The sequence below is a fragment of the Panthera uncia genome, assembly GCF_023721935.1.
Source record: "Panthera uncia isolate 11264 chromosome C1 unlocalized genomic scaffold, Puncia_PCG_1.0 HiC_scaffold_4, whole genome shotgun sequence".
Lineage (NCBI taxonomy): Eukaryota > Metazoa > Chordata > Mammalia > Carnivora > Felidae > Panthera > Panthera uncia.
Window position 1 is genome coordinate 4,825,142 of NW_026057585.1, and position 21,433 is coordinate 4,846,574.

At 42.3% G+C, this 21,433-nt stretch overlaps 1 protein-coding gene and 1 long non-coding RNA gene across 3 annotated transcripts in view; one reads left to right on the forward strand and one right to left on the reverse strand.

Annotated features, from left to right (window-relative positions):
• WARS2 (tryptophanyl tRNA synthetase 2, mitochondrial) overlaps positions 1-20,571 on the forward strand; it is a 95,760-nt gene extending 75,189 nt beyond the window's left edge. Inside the window, exons 3-6 of the mRNA XM_049616484.1 lie at positions 821-901; positions 4,688-4,773; positions 16,900-17,018; positions 19,940-20,571. Coding sequence (XP_049472441.1) covers positions 821-901; positions 4,688-4,773; positions 16,900-17,018; positions 19,940-20,388 — 735 coding nt within the window. The 3' untranslated portion in view covers positions 20,389-20,571. The remainder of the gene's footprint in view (positions 1-820; positions 902-4,687; positions 4,774-16,899; positions 17,019-19,939) is intronic.
• Positions 1,542-11,289, reverse strand: LOC125912201 (uncharacterized). 2 transcript variants are annotated; one of them, XR_007454630.1, is made up of 4 exons: positions 11,087-11,289; positions 4,601-4,765; positions 3,498-3,638; positions 1,542-1,905 (listed from the first exon to the last, which is right to left on the reverse strand). It is a non-coding gene; the product is annotated as an uncharacterized LOC125912201 (long non-coding RNA). The 2 variants fall into 2 exon arrangements; XR_007454629.1 differs by having other exon boundaries at positions 1,542-1,867; positions 11,087-11,286.
• Positions 20,572-21,433: the final 862 nt, after the last annotated feature.

Consider the following 21,433-nt stretch of genomic DNA (forward strand, 5'->3'; position numbering starts at 1 on the left):
AAACTAAAAAAACAAAACAAAACACCTTTGGAATGATGAAGTGATTAGCAAATTTCTAATTACTCCAGATCTAAAAGATTCAATCACTGATTTTGAGGCCAGAACCTTCCTCTCCTAATACTATTTACATGTAAGGTATTATAGTTGCTTTCACATATTTATAAGTTATTTAAAGAGGATTTGAGTGTGTGTGTGTGTGTGTGTGTGTGTGTGCGCGCGCGTGAGTGCGCACGCATGTGTCAATTTCCTTGGCTTTTTAAAGATGGAAAGGATGCGTCGGGACATAATGAAGCCCTTTCACTGACGACGTTGAAGCAGAGTCTGGCCAGCCACTTGCTAGGGATGTCGTGCAGATCTAAACACTAGAATAGTAATTGTATTGGTTAGTTGTTTTTTTTTTTTATTTATTTTTGATATAGAAACTTTTTTTTTTATTTATTTTTGGGACAGAGAGAGACAGAGCATGAACAGGGGAGGGGCAGAGAGAGAGGGAGACACAGAATCGGAAACAGGCTCCAGGCTCCGAGCCATCAGCCCAGAGCCTGACGCCGGGCTTGAACTCACAGACCACGAGATCGTGACCTGGCTGAAGTCGGACGCTTAACCGACTGCGCCACCCAGGCGCCCCTGTATTGGTTAGTTTTAAAATTTTCTTCTTCATCTCAAATGCTGTGCATTATGAATCAGCCCCCTTTGCCTGTCGTTTTTTAAGTTACCTTGATTTGCACTTTCTGTCACTTGAGGTAACACCTGTTTACTTTTGCCTTATATGCAAGAAAACGTTGACCACCTTCGCTAACGTTCTGTTTTATTTCTTTAGGTGTCTGAACACACACAGTTGAGTTGGATCCTTACCTGCCTGGTCAGACTGCCCCGGTTACAGCATTTACACCAGTGGAAGGTAAATGCTGGTGATCTGATTAATAAATAAGGAGTTCAAAGCTATTTTTTTCTCCTGTTTATTTTTGTGTTCGGCTCTGGGAATCCTGCGTTTACTGGCCTCCCTGGTCTGTTACTCACTAGTGGCTAGAACAGCATTTTAACCTCTCTGCCTCAGGGTCCTAAGTGGGAAGTAAGAGAGTTCTTCAAAATTCCAACTTAAAGACAGGATAGGGGAGCCGGGGTGTCTCAGTCGGTTGAGCGTCCGACTGCGGCTCAGGTCATGATCTCACGGTTGGTAGGTTCAAATCTCCGCATCGGGCTGTGTGCTGACAGCTCAGAGCCTAGAGCCTGCGTTGGATTCTGTGTCTCCCTCTCTGCCCCCCTCCCTGCTTGTGCTCTGTCTGTCTGTCTGTCTCTCTCTCTCAAAAATAAATAAACACTTAAAAAATTTTTAATAAAAAAAAACAGGATAAAAATGTCCAACTTATTAACTATTTGATTTTATCTGTGTAGGTTGAATCAGAGCGATCTTTGGATAGATTTGGTAATGACTTAGAACATTATAATTAACAGACAGTCACAATTTCTGGATTACTGGGCTCTGAAGTTGCCTCCCATCTCCACTGTAATTAACTGGCAGTCAGGCTCAAAGGTTTACATTGTGGGGAGAAGAAACAACATATTTTATTTAACATTTATACAGGTTGAGTCCAGGCAACAGTTCAAACCCACAGAAAAATGAAGGCTGTACTTTTTCTAGAAAGCTCAACTGAGAAAGATAAAGTGGATAATTCATAGTACTTCACTCCCATTTATTTTTGCAGTTGGATAACCTGAGGGTAGGTAGCCCCCATGTACGTCAGCCTTGAATTTCAGTTTCAAGCTTCTTTCTGGCATATTTTCAGGGCCATTGGTTTCTTCAAAAGCTGGTCCAGAAACCTCCACGTGAGTCTCAGCAAGAATCAGAGCTTTCAAGTGGCCGCACCTAAATAAGAGGTAGAGTTAATACTGCAGAATCATTACCTGCCAGGAATTAGAAACAAAATTTTTTAATGTTTTCTACCATATCTGGTTTTAGGCAAGACTTTGCCATTTGATCATAATACTCTAAGTTGAATACTGCAATCCGTTTTATAAGAACTGAATACTTACTTAATGGGAAATGTTCCCACTTTAAAATCGTGTCCGAGGAGCTCCTGATAACACATTACTAGTGAATGCACAAGACGGTTTCCCCCACTACCCAAAACTAGAACATTCCTCTTTCATAAGCCACAGTGGAGTAGAACCAAGAAGCAAGTACTACTTCATAAAGGTGAAAATCCTCTTCTGATTTCTTCCAGTTATCAAAAGCAGGCACTACTGTAAGTCTTTTGCAAAAGCAAAGTGGCATAATGAGAACTTTCAGGTAGCAGGGGAAACCTGTATTCTGGAGAAGCCTTCCCTCCAGTCCGTGATATTTTATTTGTGGGGAAAAACATGGGTTTCAAATGCCAGCCTTATCCTAGAGCGTGTTCCTGCCTTCTCTGGTCATTCCTTCATTAACAAATACCATCAAGTCTCATATCACATTAGGCGCTGGGGTTACAGCAGTCAACAGGAGGGACAGAGCCACTCTCATGAGGCTTGTCGTCTATTTGGGCGGAGACAATTACACAAGCCATCAGAAACAGTGAACAGAGATCAGAGGGGAGAGTTCCGGGACTGTACAAGGATCTCCGAGCACCTAACTGGGTTTTGATTAGGGGGGATAGTAGGGTAGAAAGGTAGAAAGAACACTGAAAGTTCTCAGTGTTGCTTGAGGTCAGGGTTATTTAGAAGATTCTACAAGGGGTAACACAGATGTAAGGCATCTGAGGCACATAATAGACACTCAATAAATATTAATGCTCTCCACATCTCCCCCTTCCTTTGTAATTTCGAGATCCAGTATTCTAATATAGAAAGACTAGGAAGCTAATGCAGTAACAGTTTTTAAAAACTGGGTTCTTTTCCCATTTGCTCATTTCCAAATTGAGTTTTCATTATCTTTACCCAGTGATCATTGCAAACTGGGCTTTGTAGTGGACATTGTAATCAAGAGATGTACTGAAGGAATTATACATTCAAACTTTCAAGTTTCCTTTGAATGCCTTATAGCATTAGATGCTATAAGCCAGAAACTACTTGAAGTAACCTAAAGAGTTGACTTTGTACCTGACTTGTGGAACATTGACATTAAGAGGGTTAAAGAGGAGCTGTTGCTTTTCAAACCCAGACTCAAAGGGTGTATCTGCATGTTGGTTGGGGAAGCCCGAGTGGTGAGCCCATGAACTTGGTCCTCAGAATCATGCAAGTGTATATATTCAGTTGTTCAGTTCATTCAGAAATAATCAGACCTCAGGGAAGTGATTCGTATTAACTAAATGAATAATATCTGTACACCAAAATAACCATGTATCATTTTACAAGAGAGATGCAATGACCAGTCAACTGTACACAATATTCCCTATTAAGTAGTTCTGCCCAGAGAACTGTTACCAAATGTTCTGCCCAAATTACCTGTTATCAATGCTTAGCTGTGGCAAGGGAAATGCTATCACTAGGGCTTATGTTTGGTGGGTACATATTCATACCTTGTGGTTGGTATCCATTAATTAAATACTTCTCGTATCTCTTCTGGTGTTACTATCAGCTTCCCCATTAAGGAAATACTTTTCATCTATACAGTCTGTCCTGTACACTGGAATCACTTTATGCCCTCTAGTTTTCAGTACCTACAGATCAAGACAGAGTCACAATTGATTAGATTAAAATTTTCTCTTAGTTTCGTTTTTTAAATGCCACAACTTTTTGTTTTTGGTTTGGTTTGGTTTTTTAAAGAATTTTTTTTAATGTTTATTTATTTTTGAGAGAGACAGAGAGAGAGCATGAGAGGCAGAGAGGCAGAGAGAGAAGGAGACACAGAGCCCAAAGCAGGCTCCAGGCTCTGAGCTGTCAGCACAGAGCCCAACGCGGGGCTCAAACTCACAGACCGTGAGATCATGACCTGAGCTGAAGTTGGACGCTTAACCGACTGAACCACCCAGGCGCCCCTTGGCTTGGTTTTTTAAATGTGATTTTAAGGGTACCTTACATTTTGGTCAACAGCACAGGGTGAGACTTTCTGGGAGGTTTCCACAGACACGATATGGTGTTTGATGTTAACTTATCAAATTAATTAATTTGCAGGAATCTAATTTCATTATATTTTCTGACCTTACTTGTGAAATACGGAGTTCATCTGATTTGGAAACTTTAGAATTTAGAAACCCCCCTTGTTTTTCATTTTATTTATGTATTTTTTAATGTTTTAATTTACTTTTGAGAGACAGAGAGTGCAAGCAGGGGGGTGGGGCAGAGAAAGAGGGGGACGGAGGATCCAAAGCATGCTCTGTGCTGACAGCAGCGAGCCTAACGCGGGTCTCGAACCCAGAACCGTGAGATCATGACCTGAGCCGAAGCCAGACACTTAACTGACTGAGCCCCCAGGGCTCCCCAAAAACCAGAAACTTTTATATGCTTGTCTTAATTAAATGGATAAGAAATAGTGGCCGTGCAGGACCCGTTAGAGGGGCAGTGGTGAAGTAGATGTCCCTTATTCCTGCGTGAGCCTGCAGCATGAAGACAAGCCAGCCCCATGGCTAGTGTTGCTAAAAGGAACTGAGATATAATGCTAGTCCTGGTAACTTCAGATTACCTTTTGCGTGCTTTAAAGATTTCTTTATTTAGCAGTATAATTAGGTGCATGTCGGATTTCATTCTCTCCTCTCTCTTCACCGCACAGGCAAAGACTGCCACCCAGAAGCATGGCGGAACCGCGGGCCTGCTCACGTACCCAGTGCTCCAGGCCGCTGACATTCTGCTGTACAAGTAAGGAGCAGAGCTTACCTCTGGTCTCACACGTACTCATGCTGACAGGAGAGTGAACCGATCCCGAAAAGATTTGGTTCGTGGGGCAAGGGGACATAGAAAGGATTGTGTGAATCAGTTCGCATCTATTCCCCAGTAGGAGGTACAAAATGATAGAAGTATGTTTCCATGTGGAACGAGTAACGTTAAGGGCTAACACCTAAATAGCACTGGCTACGTGTTCAAAACTGTCATAAGTGCTTTATGTGCATTAGCCCACTGAATCTTCACCAAACCTTGTAAAGATAGCACGACTATCATCCCCATTTCACAGATGAGGAAATTAAGTTAGTGATTTGCCCAAAATCATGTAGCTAGCAAAGCTTAGATCCAGGACTTGAGTGTAGAAAGTTTGAGTGCAGAGTTTCTGTGCTCTTTTTTTTTTAATTTTTTTTAATGTTCCTTTATATTTAAAAAAAAAAAAATTTTTTTTTTAACATTTATTTATTGTTGAGAGACAGTGTGCAAGCAGGGGAGGGGCAGAAAGAGGGAGACACAGAGTCCTAAGCAAGCTCCAGGCTCTGAGCTGTCAGCACAGACAAGGGGCTCAAACTCTTGAACCGTGAGATCATTACCTGAGCTGAAGTTGGACACTCAACCGACTGAGCCACCCAGGCGCCCCGATGTTTCTTTGTATTTTGAGAGATAGAAGGAGAGACAGATTGTGAATGGAGGAGGGACAGAAAGAGAGGGAGACACAGAATCCAAAGCAGGCTCCAGGCTCCGGGCTCTCAGCATGGAGCTCAAAGCGGGGTTCGAACTCAAGAACTGCGAGATCATGACCTGAGCCGAAGTCGGATGCCTAACCCCCTGAGCCACCCAGGCACCCTGAGTTTTTGTGCTCTTAACTACTCTGTAATGTCTACTTCCCTGGTAATAATTAAACTTCAGGGGTTTTAAGTGTTGACTTCTACAATCTAGACTCTCAAGCAAGGCAGTTTAATACAACTTGTCTGCCATTATGGCAGTCAACCCATGCTTTCCAAGACCTTAGCAGCTAGCTGCATGGACTGTTGACAGAGGAACTGAATTTTAAATTGTGTTTCAGTGTAATTAATTTAAGTTTGAATGGCCACCTGTGCAAGTTTTTCAGCATGATGTTGAGTTGCTCTGCTTGTCCTGGACCCACAGTCCATGCAGTCAGCCAGTGCTATCCTTTATGGCTTCAAACCCTACAACCAGAGGCCGCCAAGACCTGCCCTCTCTTACTGCTGGCCAGAGCTTCTGACCTCATCCCTCTCCCAGTTCTTCCCTGCCATCCCCAAGTCGCCTCCCTCAGCCCTCCATTTGGCCTTCTAGAGAGAAAACTTCCCAATCAGCACGCGCATAGCCAAGCCTTGCTACTATGAACACTTCTGACGAAAAAGAGAAACTCCATGAATCTTTTCCCCCTCCATGGCCTTGATCCTTCCCTAGGAAAACTAGAATTCTTTGCATGTAATTATGATAACAGCATGGAGATGATTGGATATGTACCTTGTACTATGACCCCAGAGCCCTTGTGCAATTAAGATGGAAACAGCCAGAAGAACAGCCTCTTAGCTTTACAAATAAGGAGTGTCCTTTACTACACGCAGGCTATCTTTAACTCCGTTTAAAACGTACACATAAGGATTGTGTGTTGTTTGTTGTATTAACTTGAATGCTGGATTCCCAACAGCATTTACTACTTATAGTAAACTTTTGATTTAGCCTGGAAAATCCAGAACACTTTTCTCCAGGAGTAGCAAAATGAAAGTCTAACAAAGATCTAACATATCTTCCAGCAAAGTGGCATGTTTTCTCACCTGTAAAATGGGAATCATGATTATCATGCACAGGATTATTAAGGGATTAACATGGAATATGGGCCAGGAAGTGCTGTGCCTGGGATCTGTCAGTTGGTCATAACTAGTGATGATTGTCTTTAAGGATTATAAACTCATGTGAAATTTCACTTCCCAGGGGGTCTTCTGTATAGAAGCAAAGGCTGAGATTTTTTAGCACCAGGATATCGAGCCAGTTGATTTCCTTAACAGTTCAAGAACTACAATGTAAAAGTCCTCTAAGCTCAGGGCTGTGAAAAAAGAATAAACTTGAACAAAAGTGACTGCCTCTTTTGTGATACCAGGGAGCACAGAGAGGGAGGGAACCTTTCAGGGCTCTTTCATTTTCCTAGCTTTACAGATACAGCCCAGTGAGGTTGAGCAGTTTATCCAAAGCTGCACAGCCTGTCAATGGACAGGGAAGCATCAGAGCATGATTATGACCTCCTAAGGCCTGTGCTGACCCTCCTTAAGGAGTCAACAGTTATATTAGGGGGCAAGATCATCACATAAGTAACTAGGACAATACAAGGTCATGTATACTGAAGTGATGACAAATTTATTTTTACCAGTTGCCCAAAAGACAATTGGCAGGATGATAAAATCCTGCAGTTTCTTTCATCTATGAAGTGGGCCAATGGGACATAGCTCAGGGGTTATTAAACAAATTATGTATGAGTTGACATCACCTACTATATGCTCACTACACACGTTTTAAAAGTACAAGCAACATTTTAAAAGGCTGACATTGGCAAAAGTAGCCCAAGGTCCCCAAATCTGACACATATTCTGCCTAAGCTTATGGATATCTTCTTCGCTTACGGAAAACAATAAGTATTTCAGATGTGGCTAGTATACTTGAAGAACTTTCAGTAGCTTCCTGCCTCACTTTGCCCTGACATAGCAGGTTCTCATAGTTAGTTAATGCTTCCAAGGATAAATAATATCTTTCTAGCATCAGCTACCCTCCAGCCCACTCTCTGGAAGCAAAGAAGTTATCATACTATATATAAATATTCCTTTTTTGACTTCTGATCCAGGGGCACCTGGGTGGCTCAGTTGGTTGAGCGTCCGACTTCGGCTCAGGTCATGAACTCGTGGTTTGGTTCATGAGTTCGAGCCCCGCATCGGGCTCTGTGCTGACAGCTCGGAGCCTGGAACCTGCTTCGGATTCAGTGTCTCTCTCTCTCTCTCTCTCTCTCTGTTCCTCCCCTATTTGCATTCTGTCTCTCTCTCTCTCTCTCCATCTCAAAAATAAAGATTAAAAAAATTAAAATAGTGGATATTTGAAGAGAGACAAAATACCCAAAAGTAGCATTTGCTCATAGTATTATTTTGCATCTGCATTATTTTTCTGAATATCCAATTTCAAATAACTAGCTATCTGTTGAGTAAATGTTTCTCTCTTACTTTCTCTCTTTCTCTCTCCACACACACACACACACACACACACACACACACACAGTTGTAATGAACATACAGCAAATACATGTTAAGTACTTGTACTGCTGCTAACCCAGAGAAAGGCACCATGCATGGACGTGAGGCAGAGGGAAAGGAGGAATCAACATGAGGGGGGCATTATTGGGCAGTCACTGTACTAGCCACAGCACACCTGTCATCTATTCAGAGTTTGGGACAGCTCTGTAAGGTAGGTAAGTGATATTATCCCCGTTTTACAGATAAAGAAGTGACATTTTAGAGCGGTGCCACGAAGTCTGCTCGGATAGAGATGACAGTGGTTACCTGGGCCAATCGGTTTCTCTCTCTCAAGAATGCAAACAGAAATACAGGAAGAGGCTAAGAAGATAGCGAAAGCAAAAGCTGACACGACATAGGAAAATGGGGAAACAGAGGCCTCAGGAACTGTGAGTCAAGAGAACCAAGACCCGCCAGGAACAGAGTATACAGAGTCCGATGACTGGTCACAAACGTCACCCTTGGTAATAATCCAGAGAAGAGCGTAGTCAGCCCTAATGTCTGAGAATCAGAATCCGACCACTGCCGTTGAGGACAGCGGAGATAATCAGTTCCTGAAACTGCTTTGGAGACTTCTGGCTGTTGAACTACATCCTTTCTCTATGAGGCCGGTCTGCCCCCAATTTGTATGACATCCTGAAAGCTGCCGGCCACATCCTCACCCACAACTGCCAACCAGTAGTGTCTCCTCTTGGTCTTTCACTTTCCAGCTCTGCGGCAAGTGCCTGCGGTAAACCAGAAGCCTCTGGAAATGTGGCTTGCAGGCTGCTAGCCCCTGGAAATAGAGAAATTGCATAGAAGGGAGAGGGTGGGGCTGAGATGTCAACAGATAACCCAGGACACTCTCCTGAAAGCAATAGGAAGCTCTTTGTGATTTTCAGGACAGCGTGAGATGATCCGATGTATACTTTTAAAAGTCAACTGATGGAAGTACAGAGAGTGAGTTGCAGGGGCCAAGAGCAGCTGGGACAGTCTGTTCGGGGCTCTTTCACTAGTCTGTCTGGACCGTGATGGTGTCGGTGAAGATGAAGAGAGTAGGCAAATTTAGGAGATTTGGGGAGGAAAGAGGGATAGAGCTTCCCGATGGAGTGGTGGGTATGAGAAGGGGGTCTCGGTGACCCCACATTTCTGACTCATGCGGCTGGATGGATGGTGCCGCCATCCATGGAGACTGGGAATACTATAAGTGGACTAGCCAGAGGAATTTATAACTTCACATGGTGTTTTCTCTCCTCAACTTCACTAGAGGTAAAAATCTTCATTGTATCTCTCACAAGACCCAGCACCAGGCCATGCACATCATAGTCCCGAAGTCGGGAAAGAATCCCTGAATTAGACATCATTACAGTATATCCAACAAGCAGCCAGTGATGGTGAATTCATCCTTTGCGAAAGGAAAAACAGCACCAAACTCCACCCCACCCAGGCTGGTTAGAGGCAACAGCACTGAAAACTCACCAACATAACCAAAGTAGGAAAAAAAGAGAGGAGGACAAAGTTCTGTGAGCAGATATATTTAGGCAATGATTATTCATCTGGACACTAATTTTGCTGGAGGGTGGGGTGGATCCCGAATAAATGTGGATACAACTAGGAACCGAACAAAAGGAAAAAACATGAGTTAGTCACCAGAGAAGAAGATCAGACACATTATTATGTGACAGAAGTTATAACAATCAAAATTATGAAAGGCTTTTGTTTTCTGTTGTATCTAAGGAAGCACAATCAGGATAAGTTAAAAAAAAAAAGAGAGAGAGAGAGGAAGGAAGGACGGAAGGAAGGGAGGGAGGGAGGAAGGAAGAGAAGGGAAAAAAAGACATATTAATATGGATATCATTATATAGGGCATAAATTTTAAAAGAGCAGCTCTAAATTATCTGATGATGAGGACAGAGGTTGAAAATATGAAGAGAATAAGGCCCATAAGTGAGCAGAATCAAAGACAGGCTGAATTAATGTGAAGTGTGAACCCAATGAATGAGAAGTAAGGGCCAAGATAAATTATAGGAGGTGAGGAGAGCAGTAGGAGCAGAGGGAGAAAAGACTAAAAACAAACAAACTAAAATCAGAGGAAAAAGCCAAGCAGGGCAATAAGACCAGGTGAAAAAAATTAAAACTTTTTAATCCTTTTTTCAAAACAGCACAACCTCACAGAATTGTAAGAAAAGAGGCACGGATCTCACAGAAAGCAAAGAGGCATGCAGAGTCATTATGAAAACTAAATGTGTTTTCTGTTTAGGTTGGTTGCTTTGTGGATCTGGAACCATTTTGACATGTGGAAATATTCATTTTGATGTGCCTAAAGTGTATTGATTATGGTAATTGCTTTTTCTATGTTAGCTGCAGTCCATTGTGATTTCCTATGGGCTACTGTAATTGCTTTTTAACCTGCCCTGTTGGCTAATTTGGTTTGGGGAAGTCAAAGTGACCTCTGCGTGTCAGCCTGACTAGAATCACAAGACAGAAGTACCAAAGTCCAGTCAAAGAAGAGAAACGTAGGAGGGGGGTGTTGTGTGTGTTTACCTCCGAGAGGCGCGCATGCGGGCTTATGGGCACGGAAGGAAACCTAAAAAGGAACATTTTTGGTTTTACCACTTAGGAAGCCAGTGACTTTCTGTGTGGAAGAGAACAATGGACAAAGCCAAGCAACCATTTTGTAGAACTTCCTAAATTCATTTACTGACCTTAGACAAAGAGAAACCACTTCCTGATCCATTGTCACGGTCCCTGTGCTTTGCCTGTCCGTTCATTATTCTGTCTCTGTTTTTGCTTAAATTAAAGGGGTTCTCAGAATTCCTATAACATGCTATTTATACCTGGGGATTGCCCAGTCAGATATGTGAACCATCAAATTTGTTTTCTAAATGTATCAGGATCGCTGCCCAGGTCTGTGACTGTCTGTGGGATTATATGCTGGTATTTATGTTTGTGGTATAAATCACCTGGCAAAAAAGGAAAATGATCCTCGTTTGAAAAAAGTCACAACGTACCTCTCATCAAGGTCCCTGATAGTATCAGTCTTTTACCATTTCATACTTCATCATGTCAGATATTAATGAATATCTATTGTATCAACAGCTAGTGTTTATTGAGCTCTACTGTCCAGTATCATGCTTGCTTATCTCCTTTAATCCTTGAAACAATCTTATGAGGTAATAAGCACCATTATGACACCCAATTTACAGAAAAGTAGGAAGCTTGGCTATGGTAACTCACCTAGTAGCTGGTGGAGCTGGGATATGAACTCAGATAGTCTGACTTCTGACTCTGTGCTCTTATCTTATACTGATGACAAACCGATCTTACTATGATTTTTCGCTTGGTATAAATCTATATAGGTCACAGTGCCCTCCTAAGATCATTCATTTATTCAATAAATATTGTCACTTGATCTTAACCAAAAGGCCGAGAAGCTATTACTTACTCAACAAATATTTGTTGAGCTTCTCAAATATGTCAGGCAACTCCTGTAGGTACTGGAAATAGATTCAAAAAGAAGACAAACAAGCTTTCTAAAAGCTTATTTCTCAGCTGGAGAGAAAACAATATACAATTAAATAAACAAATGAAAGAACATAATTAGATTAGGATTAATACTATAAAGAAAATAAATAGGATATGTGGAAAAGAACAAGAGGGAGAAATCAACATTGGAGAGTATGGTTGGGGAAGGCTTCTCTGAGGAGGTGATATGTAGGCTGAGACCTGAAATAAAGGAGCCAGGCTGAGGCAGCTAAGGGAGGAACATTCCCAAATTCTGGAAGAGCCTCACATGCTCACCCAGGTCACTGATACGACCTGTTTGTGGGATTTCACTCCTTAATGCTCCTGACTCTTCTGTTTTGTGTTTGGTTTTCTTTATTTCATGAATTCACTTCTTTTCATTTGATCGGTTTTCTGTCACCACCTATGTTCTCCGTTTTTTGGTCCTGCTTTTATCTTGTGGCAGTGATGCCTTTTTGAATCCCATCGAGGGAACCAAGCAGTTTTCTTTTTTTTTTATGTTTATTTATTTATTTTTGAGAGAGAGTGAGCGAACACATAAGTGGTGGAGGGGTAGAGAGAGAGGGAGATAGAAAATCCCAAACAGGCTCCACACTGTTACCATGGAGCCCGACGTGGGGCTCAATCTCACGAACCTTGAGATCATGACTTGAGCTGAAATACAGAGTTGAACCCTTAACCAAGCAACGCCACCCAGGCATCCCAAGCAGTTTTCTTTAAAATGCAAAACTATCTGTTTCTTGTGAAAGCTCACTTTCAAATGTCTGATCTTCCTCAGGATCTAAAGGGTAAAGTCCCCCTTCCCTTGTTCCACAGTACTTTTCATGGTCCCATATTGGGCTCTTTTACTTGTCTGTCTGAATTTTATGGGCCGGGTGTTTTAAATCCATATTGGAACAAGGGAAACTTTCAAATAACGTCTGCCAGTCTACGAAAGGCCCTTGTGTCCACCTTCTGCCTCCCTGGCTGCTAGTTGAATTCCCTGCCCAGAATTCAACAGGAGGGCAGGACAGTGTGTCCAATTGCACATGCCAGTCAGCTAGGTTGGTACCGCTGGCCGGAGAGAGAGCTTTCTCCTACCACCTGTCTGGCTCTTTCACTCTCTGAACAGAGGCATTGCATGCAAAAGAGCCTTCACCAGGTAACACTGCTCCCATGTCACATTCTGCTTCAGTGTCTCACCTTCTGCGCTTCCCTTTTTCATTGAACACCTGTAACCTGAGTGCTGTCCTTCGCTGGCCGGGATGTGTTCTGTGTCCTGGGTCCGGCAGTGGCCAAGACAAACAAGGCCCTACCCTCACGGAGCTCTCGTCCCATTCTTGCGAGGATACAATGCACCCTGACCTGCTCCTGCCGCCTCCACTGCTTGTCTGGTTACTTCCTCTTGTCGTGACTGAGTGTCTAAAGAGTCAGGCTGATGAGACAAGGGCCACCCTGGCGACAGCAGAAGGGTGTCTGCCCCCATGGGTTTGGAAACCCATGGGATGGGTTTCCGGCAATGGGGGCTCTCGCTCTGACCCTACATGGCCACCAGCTCCACCAGTCGCTCTTTCAGTGCTTCTGTTGATCCTCACAGTTCATGAAAAGTCTTCTCAAATTCCGTCTTCAGGTGTAACTCTTGCTGCTAGTTTTAAGTTATTTATAGTTTCTTTGCCTCTATGGGTATTTTAATACGAAATTGACATAGGTTCTCAGAATATAGTGCCAACCTGGAATGCTGGCTCTCCGATGTTGAGTTGGGGAGTAAATGTGGGATAGTCAGTGCCAACATCTAGCAGGAAGGCAGAGATATAGTCCTGACCCTTCAGAGACACAGCAGAGCTAGAGGCAGAGCCCCAGAATCATCAGAGGAGAAGGGACGTGTAGATCCCCAGGGGAAAGCTGATGAGCTCTCTAGTGATGAGAGAGAACCAGTGAGCCAAGATGATGTTTTTAGAAATATCAACACTTAAGGGACAAAAGGGAGAGAAAATAAGCCACACATTGCTCTCTGTTGATTTCTTTTTTCCTCCCCTGTGAAAATTTATACATACATAAATAAATATTCATCAGGTCTTGATTATCCGCTTTGCCAAACAGATGACCCTGGGCTTTTTTCCCCTCACAAACGTCCCCTCTTTGGGGCCAAGCCAGAGAGAAGTTGGAATGAGAGTCAGGTCACGGGCGAACCTCTGGCTGCATAGGCAATGTTCGTGAGCATCCTTCTGAAATACAGTGTAGTACCATTTTAGAATTATTCCCTACATTGCTACCGGTGTCTGAAGGCTTACCAGACTTCAGGCAACTCCACTAAGCACACGTTGTCTCATTTCACCTCCACAGTAGTATAGGGTAAATATTGTTACTCCCATTTATAGTGAGAAAGTTGCCTATGATAGGAATTCTATGATTTACCCAAAGTCACACAAAACGAGAGTGGCAGAGTCAGGATTTGAAGCTCAGAGCCTGAGTTCTGAGGGCCATATTGCATTCCCACCCCACCCCACCCCACACACACACATGCACACAAACATGCACACATGCACACAGGGCAACTGCATGGGTATTTGAGGGGCTGTATGAAAACAACTAATATTCAGAGATTTTTTTTAAATAAATAAAATACATTACTTCCATGCAAAAGAAGTGTCAGAGTTGCTTTCAAACCTATACTTACTCTAAACTTCAAAACATTTATCAGCATTCATTTTGGAAATATACTCTGTGTTATCTTATGACAGAAACAAATATTAGTTTCATTAGCTGACAATCATACCTTGTTATTGACCAGAAAGTACTAAACATGCATTCACCAGATTTACCTCCACAGGACTTTTGGGTTATTGTAAAAGATTATTTTTTTCACTTGAATCAAAATTTCCCACTATATGAATATTCAAAAGAATCTGCTACAAAATCATGTAAATTCTTTATGGTTCTGTAACTATAGCACAGGAATGTTCTTTTTTTTTTTTTTTTTAATGTTTATTTATTGTTGAGAGAAAGATTGTGAGTAGGGGAGGGGCAAACAGAGAGGGAGACACAATCCGAAGCAGGCTCCAGGCTCTGAGCTGTCAGCACAGAGCCCAACATGGGGCTGGAACTCACAATCTGTGAGATCATGACCTAGGCCATAGTCAGATGCTTAGCCGACTGAGCCACCCAGGTGCCCCAGCACAGGAATGTTCTTATGCAGCTATTAAAAAATTTTATTAGGGGTGCCTGGGTGGCTCAGTCAGTTAAGCAGCCGACTTTGGCTCAGGTCATGATCTCGCGGTCCGTGAGTTCGAGCCCTGCGTCAGGCTCTGTGCTGACAGCTCAGAGCCTGGAGCCTGTTTCGGATTCTGCCTCTCTCTGACCCTCCACCGTTCATGCTTTGTCTCTCTCTGTCTCAAAAATAAATAAACGTTAAAAAAAATTTTTTTTTTAATTTTATTAATGAAGACCACATAGAAACATGGGAAATACCCATTATGTTAACATGAAAGATGGTATGCATATTATACTGCAATTATGTAAAAATATGCATCCATAGAGACAAGAACAAAGACTAGAAAGTAATTGGCAAAAATAAAAATGATTGCAAAATGAGGGATATTTCAGATTTTTTCAAAATGTTCTCCAGTGTTTTACCATATTAAAATAGCCAGTCTGTACGCTTTGTTTGCTCATGCTCTGGACAGCTTTATGAAGTAGACCAGTAAGTAGCCTGTGGACAGTAATTCACAAGGGAAACATAAGATCTCTGCCAGTTTTTTAAGGACCACTGCTTAACCACAGGGATAGGAGATTTTCCTCTCTATAACAAAGTAGAATAGTTTTCCTCTTCTGAGGCTGTTTTAAAAAGTTGTTATTTTCCCACTCAAAATGTACAATTATCGTGTAAATATCCAAATTCACTTTCAGGCAGCTGTTTTCACAAGAGGAACATGAAACTGTTTTGATCAAGAAACAACAGCACTTTATTATCTATATTATCAAACGTAAACTCCCCAGCCAAGCATTAAAGACTTAAAATCTCCTATGGGGTGCCTCGGTGGCTCAGTCGGTTAAGCGTCCCACTTCGGCTCAGGTCACGATCTTACGGTTCGTGGGTTCGAGCCGCACGTTGGGCTCTGTGCAGGCAGCTCAGAGCCTGGAGTCAGCTTCGGATTCTGTGTCTCCCTCTCTTTCTGCCCTTCCCCTGCTCAATTCCTGTCTCTCTCTCAAACAAGTAAACATTTAAAAACAGATAGATAGATAGATAGATAGATAGATAGATAAAGACTTAAAATCTCCTGTCTCTTTCCCTAGTAATGCTTCTGGAGAGAGTTTTCCCCATCAAGACTTCTCTGTAATGGCTCATTGTTCCTTTGTTTGACATGCTGCATCATGATCCAGCACTGCAAATTTTATATATGGGATTAAAATAACCATTAGTGAAGCTCCTATATTCTGACATTTTTGTCTCACGTCTCTATTTTTTAATAAAATAAAATAAAATATTGCGGGATACAATTCAGGTCTCCTTTTTTCTTTTCCCCAGACCCACTGCCCTTCCCTCCTCCTCTGGGGGCAGCTACAGTCATGGCTTTGTGCAGGGGTGGGGGCCGCTTCCGTGTGTCATCCTACTTACATATGCAGCTGTAAACAATAGACAGTACTTTAAGATCTGCACGTCCGTGTACTCTACGTGTCTTCTGCGACTTGGTTTCTTCATTCAACATTGTTTTCAAGATCTGTCTGCATTGTAATGATAGATTTGTTCATTTATTTCAAGTTCCCTGCAGCATATTAATTGTGCTGTGATTGCAATTCACTGAAAAACGAAGGAGCATATTCCAAAAAGATCTTGAGTTACTCCCTGTATGACAGGGAGGAAAAACCCTTGCCGGAAGAGCTTTCTGCCATCTTTGATTTGAAGAGTGGATTGGAGCGGCTTTCAAGTGTGAGCGCAAGCTCTGGAGTAAAAAGCATCTGGCCAGGGCTAGGGTAATATGTGCTGACTGGGCGAGGGAACAGGAGTGGTTTTAAAATACAATTATGCTTAGAGCATATGCTACTTAAGATACCATTCCTCCCTCCCAGCAAGATCCTGTCACACTGGTGTTGATGGCTGTATTCTTCTGCTATGGAAGAAACAGAACTAGAGTTGACAAATGTCTCTTTGGCATTTGTCTGATACGTAGATAAAGACTTGGGCCTCAATATTCCCTCTGTAGTTGGTGAACATTTGTTGAACACCAACAGTGAAATAGGCACAGGAAAGGCAGCTGCTTGCAATATCATCTCAGTATAAGCAGGAGCCTTGCTGAGTGTTTCTGTCTGTCTTTTATTAAAGGTCCACACACGTTCCTGTCGGGGAGGATCAAGTCCAGCACATGGAGCTAGTTCAGGATCTAGCACAAGGGTTTAACAAGAAGTATGGGGAGTTCTTCCCGGTGCCCAAATCTATCCTAAGTAAGTAACACACATATGACTGTTAAATCAGGCCATGTTTCCAAGACAGGACTGGATAATGGACCAAGGCTTGGGATTTCTCCGGGGCTAAACTCGGCTTTCTTGTGGACAGGCTTCAGGGTTTGTAACTAGAATCCCCATCTTTCTCTGTACTGTGGTAGACCTTGTTAGATTATTGGATAAAATAACTAAAAAAGTTTGAAAAGTATGGGAAAGGCTAAAAATGAAAAATAATCAAATTCATTAAATTATATAATACATATATATATATTTGGTAAATTATATAATATTTTGAGAGTATGGAAAGACTTAAAATGGAAAATAATCATTTTTATTAAAAAGGATTATATAATTTACCAATTATATATATTTGGTAAATTATATTGTATGTATATTGAAAACATATTAATAAATCATTGTGTTAATATTGTATTATTAATATATCGTATATTAATATTTTATATATTTAATACTTTATAATGAATTACATATATATACACACACACATACTTCCCTGGTTTATGGATGGGGATACTAATGGTTGGCAAAGCTAATTTTGCATCCAAGACATATATCAAGTTGGTGGCAAAGCTCTTCTGATTTCTTTTTTTTTTTTTAATGTGCATTTATTTTTGAGAGAGACAGAGTGCAAGCGGGGGAGGGGCAGAGAGAGAGGGAGACACAGAATCTGGAGCAGGCCCCAGGTTCTGAAAACTCTTCTGATTTCAAAGCCAGTCGACCTTGCTTTCCCTGCTCACAAGAGAACAGTCAGAAGACTGAGAACTGCTGAGTCATCAGCTAGATAAAACAAGAGGGCACTGATCGTTCTCACACTCTCCCTTCCTAAATGCACGACATCGACAGAATGTACCGTCCACCCAGTGGATCTGACACGGCACCTGCAGCTTGTGAGGTAGTACTGGTCTGGAATCTTCTCGAGGGAAGAAGCTGTGAATCTCTATCAATATTTCAGTAGCGATGCGGATTTGTGGCAAGGGCAGAGATCACTGAGCCTAATTAAACTGAGCGTTTATTAAACTGACTGCATTTACGTGGGCCCAGTATCTGATCAGAAGCAAAAGGCAGGTATAAATTTCTAAGCTATTGCAACGGTTTGCACAAATAAAAACCGGGCCTTCCATGCATTGAAACCTTCTTTTAGCAATAAGTAATATTTTAATGCTTTTGCCTATTATTGTTTTACCTATTTCAACTTGATAAGTTTCTGTAATAGCCATAAAATAGGCAATTATTAAAAACACTGGTTTATAAAGCACAGCTTAACATCTTGATTCTATCAGAGCAGTAAGTGACTCACTTCTGTGTGTGTGTGTGTGTGCGCGCGCGCGTGCACGCACACGCGTTGGTATATACTTATATAACTGTGGATAAAGAAATGAAAGCATTGCCACAGATTGTTAAAATTTGTTGGGGGCAGGAAGGGCAGTGGTTGTAAAGGACAGAGAGTGATTAGCTAATAGAGAAAGAGAGAAGGAAAGAAATAGATCAGACTTTTTAAAAAGGTAGGCACAGCTAAGTATGATGGATATATTTTCATTTGTGTACGATTATACAGTTTATGAGTATATATGCATTAAAAGATGCATGAAAATATGATCAACAAAATGTTAACAGTATTATTACATATTACAGGTGATCTTTATTTTCATGCTTATATAAATGGCTTGAATTTTTCACTATGAGTATTTGGTATTTATATAATCAGATAAAAATAATAAAGCCGGGGCGCCTGGGTGGCTCAGTCAGTTGAGCCGCCGACTTCGGCTCAGGTCATGATCTCACGGTCTGTGAGTTCGAGCCCCGCGTCGGGCTCTGTGCTTACAGCTCAGAGCCTGGAGCCTGTTTCGGATTCTGTGTCTCCCTCTCTCTGACCCTCCCCCATTCGTGCTCTGTCTCTCTCTGTCTCAAAAATAAATAAACGTTGAAAAAAAATTTTTTTTTAAAATAATAAAGTCATTTGGCAAGAAATAACAAGTGTTGGTGAGGATGTGGAGAAAAAGGAACCCTCATGCACGATTGGTGGGACGCAAACTGGTGCGGGCACTGTGGAAAACAGTGTGGAGTTTCCTCAAAAAATTAAAAATAGAACTACCGTATGATCTGATAATTTTACTGTTGGGTATTTACCCAAAGAAAAGGAAAACACTGATTCAAAAAGATATATGCACCCCTGTGTTTATTGCAGCATTATTTTATTTATAGCCAAGATATGGAAGCAACAACCCAAGTGTCTGTCAACAGGTGATGGAAAAGGGGGATGTGGTGTATATATACGCAATGGAGTACTGTTTGACTATAAAGAAGGATGAGATCATGCCATTTGAGACAGGCTGGGTGGACCTAGAGAGTATTATGCTAAGTGAAGTAAGTCAGACTGAGAAAGACAACTACCACATGATTGCACTCATAAGCGGAATCTTAAAAGAGTCAACAAAAAGCAGAATCAGGCCTATGAGTACAGAGAACAAACTGATGATTCCCTGAGGGGAAGGGGGTTTGGGCCAAAGGGGTGAAGGGGAGAGGGAGGTACAGGCTTGTAGTTATGGAATGAAGGAATCAGGGGAACAAAAGGCACAGCGTAAGGAATGGGGTAATAGCATTGGAGGGTTAGATGGGGTAGATGGGGTAATAGCATTGGAGGGGACAGGTGGTAGTTATACTTGCGGTGAACATGGCATGATGTCTGGATTTGTCAAATCACTACGTTGTACAACAGAGTTGGTGTACGACTGTGTGTCAACCATACTCAATAATAATAATAATAATAATAATAATAACGTCATTTGATATTCTCTGCACGTTTTAAGATCTAGACACTGACATTCCTGGTGATGTTTTCTGATTTTGGTGTTGTCTTCTGGTTTTGGTTTCGGTGTGTGTGCGTTGGCGTTTTCCCCCAGCATCGATGAAGAAGGTCAAATCCCTCCGTGATCCTTCGGCCAAAATGTCCAAATCGGACCCTGATAAACTGGCCACCGTCAGAATAACGGACAGCGCGGAGGAGATTGTGCGGAAATTCCGCAAGGCTGTGACAGACTTCACGTCGGAGGTGACCTACGAGCCGGCCCGCCGGCCGGGGGTCTCCAACCTGGTGGCCATCCACGCGGCCGTGACCCGCCTCCCCGTGGAGGAAGCGCTCCGCCGCGGCGCCAGCATGGACACAGCCCGCTACAAGCTGCTGGTGGCCGACGCTGTGATTGAGAAATTTGCGCCAATTAAGAGGGAAATTGAAAAACTGAAGATGGACAGGGGCCACTTAGAGAAGGTTTTACAGGTCGGGTCAGCAAAAGCCAAAGAATTGGCACACCCCGTGTGCCAGGATGTGAAGAAATTGGTCGGGTTTCTGTAGGAAGCTTCAATCCCAGAAAGGCGTTTATGCCTTGTGGTCTGTGCACTCCAATAAAGGCAGCTTTCCTCACAAACGAAAAATTGTGGCTTGGGGATGTTTAATTTGGTACCCATGATTATTTGCTTCATTTGATAAATAATGATTTGTAGCCTTCAAATAGAGCAGTATTCTAAATCATCAGCAAAATGCTGTGGCTAAAGGAAGGAGGGAGTGGGGGAAGAAGGAGGGAAGGAGAAAGGAGGGAAGGAGGGAAGGAGGGAGGGAGGAGGGAGGGAAGGAAGGAGGAAGGGAGGGAAGGAAGGAGGAAGGGAGGGAAGGAAGGAGGAAGGGAGGGAAGGAAGGAGGAAGGGTCGGAAGGAAGGAGGGAGGGAGGGAGGAAGGAAGGCAGGCAGGCATAAGTATCTGAACCCTCAATTATTTGAGGCATACTCCTTACCCTGAATGTAGGTACACAAATGTGATTGAGCTGAGCAGCGATTTGGGAAATGGGGGTATCATTTGAGTCTCCAGAGTACGTATTACTAGGCTTGCTCCACTTTATGTGTCCCAACACTTTGAAATGTTGTTATTGTTGTTATTGTTGTTATTGTTGTTATTGTTTAAGTAATCTCTATGCCCAGCGCCCAACATGGGGCTCAAACTCATCACCTGGAGATCAAGAGTCACACACTTCCCGAACTAAGCCAGCCAGGTGTCTCTCTGTCCCAAACCTTTTAAAAAGTAGTATATAGAGTCTAGAATCCTTAGGATCCCATTTGGGCCAATTTGTATTGAGATCTTATAAAAACTCAGTTGATATATATTATGATTCATTTGTCACTAAGATAGTGCCTGCCTAAATGTATTTAAGCTGCTTAAATTGCTCCCTATGAGACCGCGTTGACTGTCCTAACAAGTATTTTTGTTTTGTTTTGTTTTGTTTTGTTTTGTTTTGTTTTGTTTTAATTCAGAAACGCATGATACAATCTTCTGAGAAGGTTGCATTTCAACTTGATTTATTTCTAGTGCAAGAACGCAAGTTCCTGGATTCTGTTTGTACTACGTG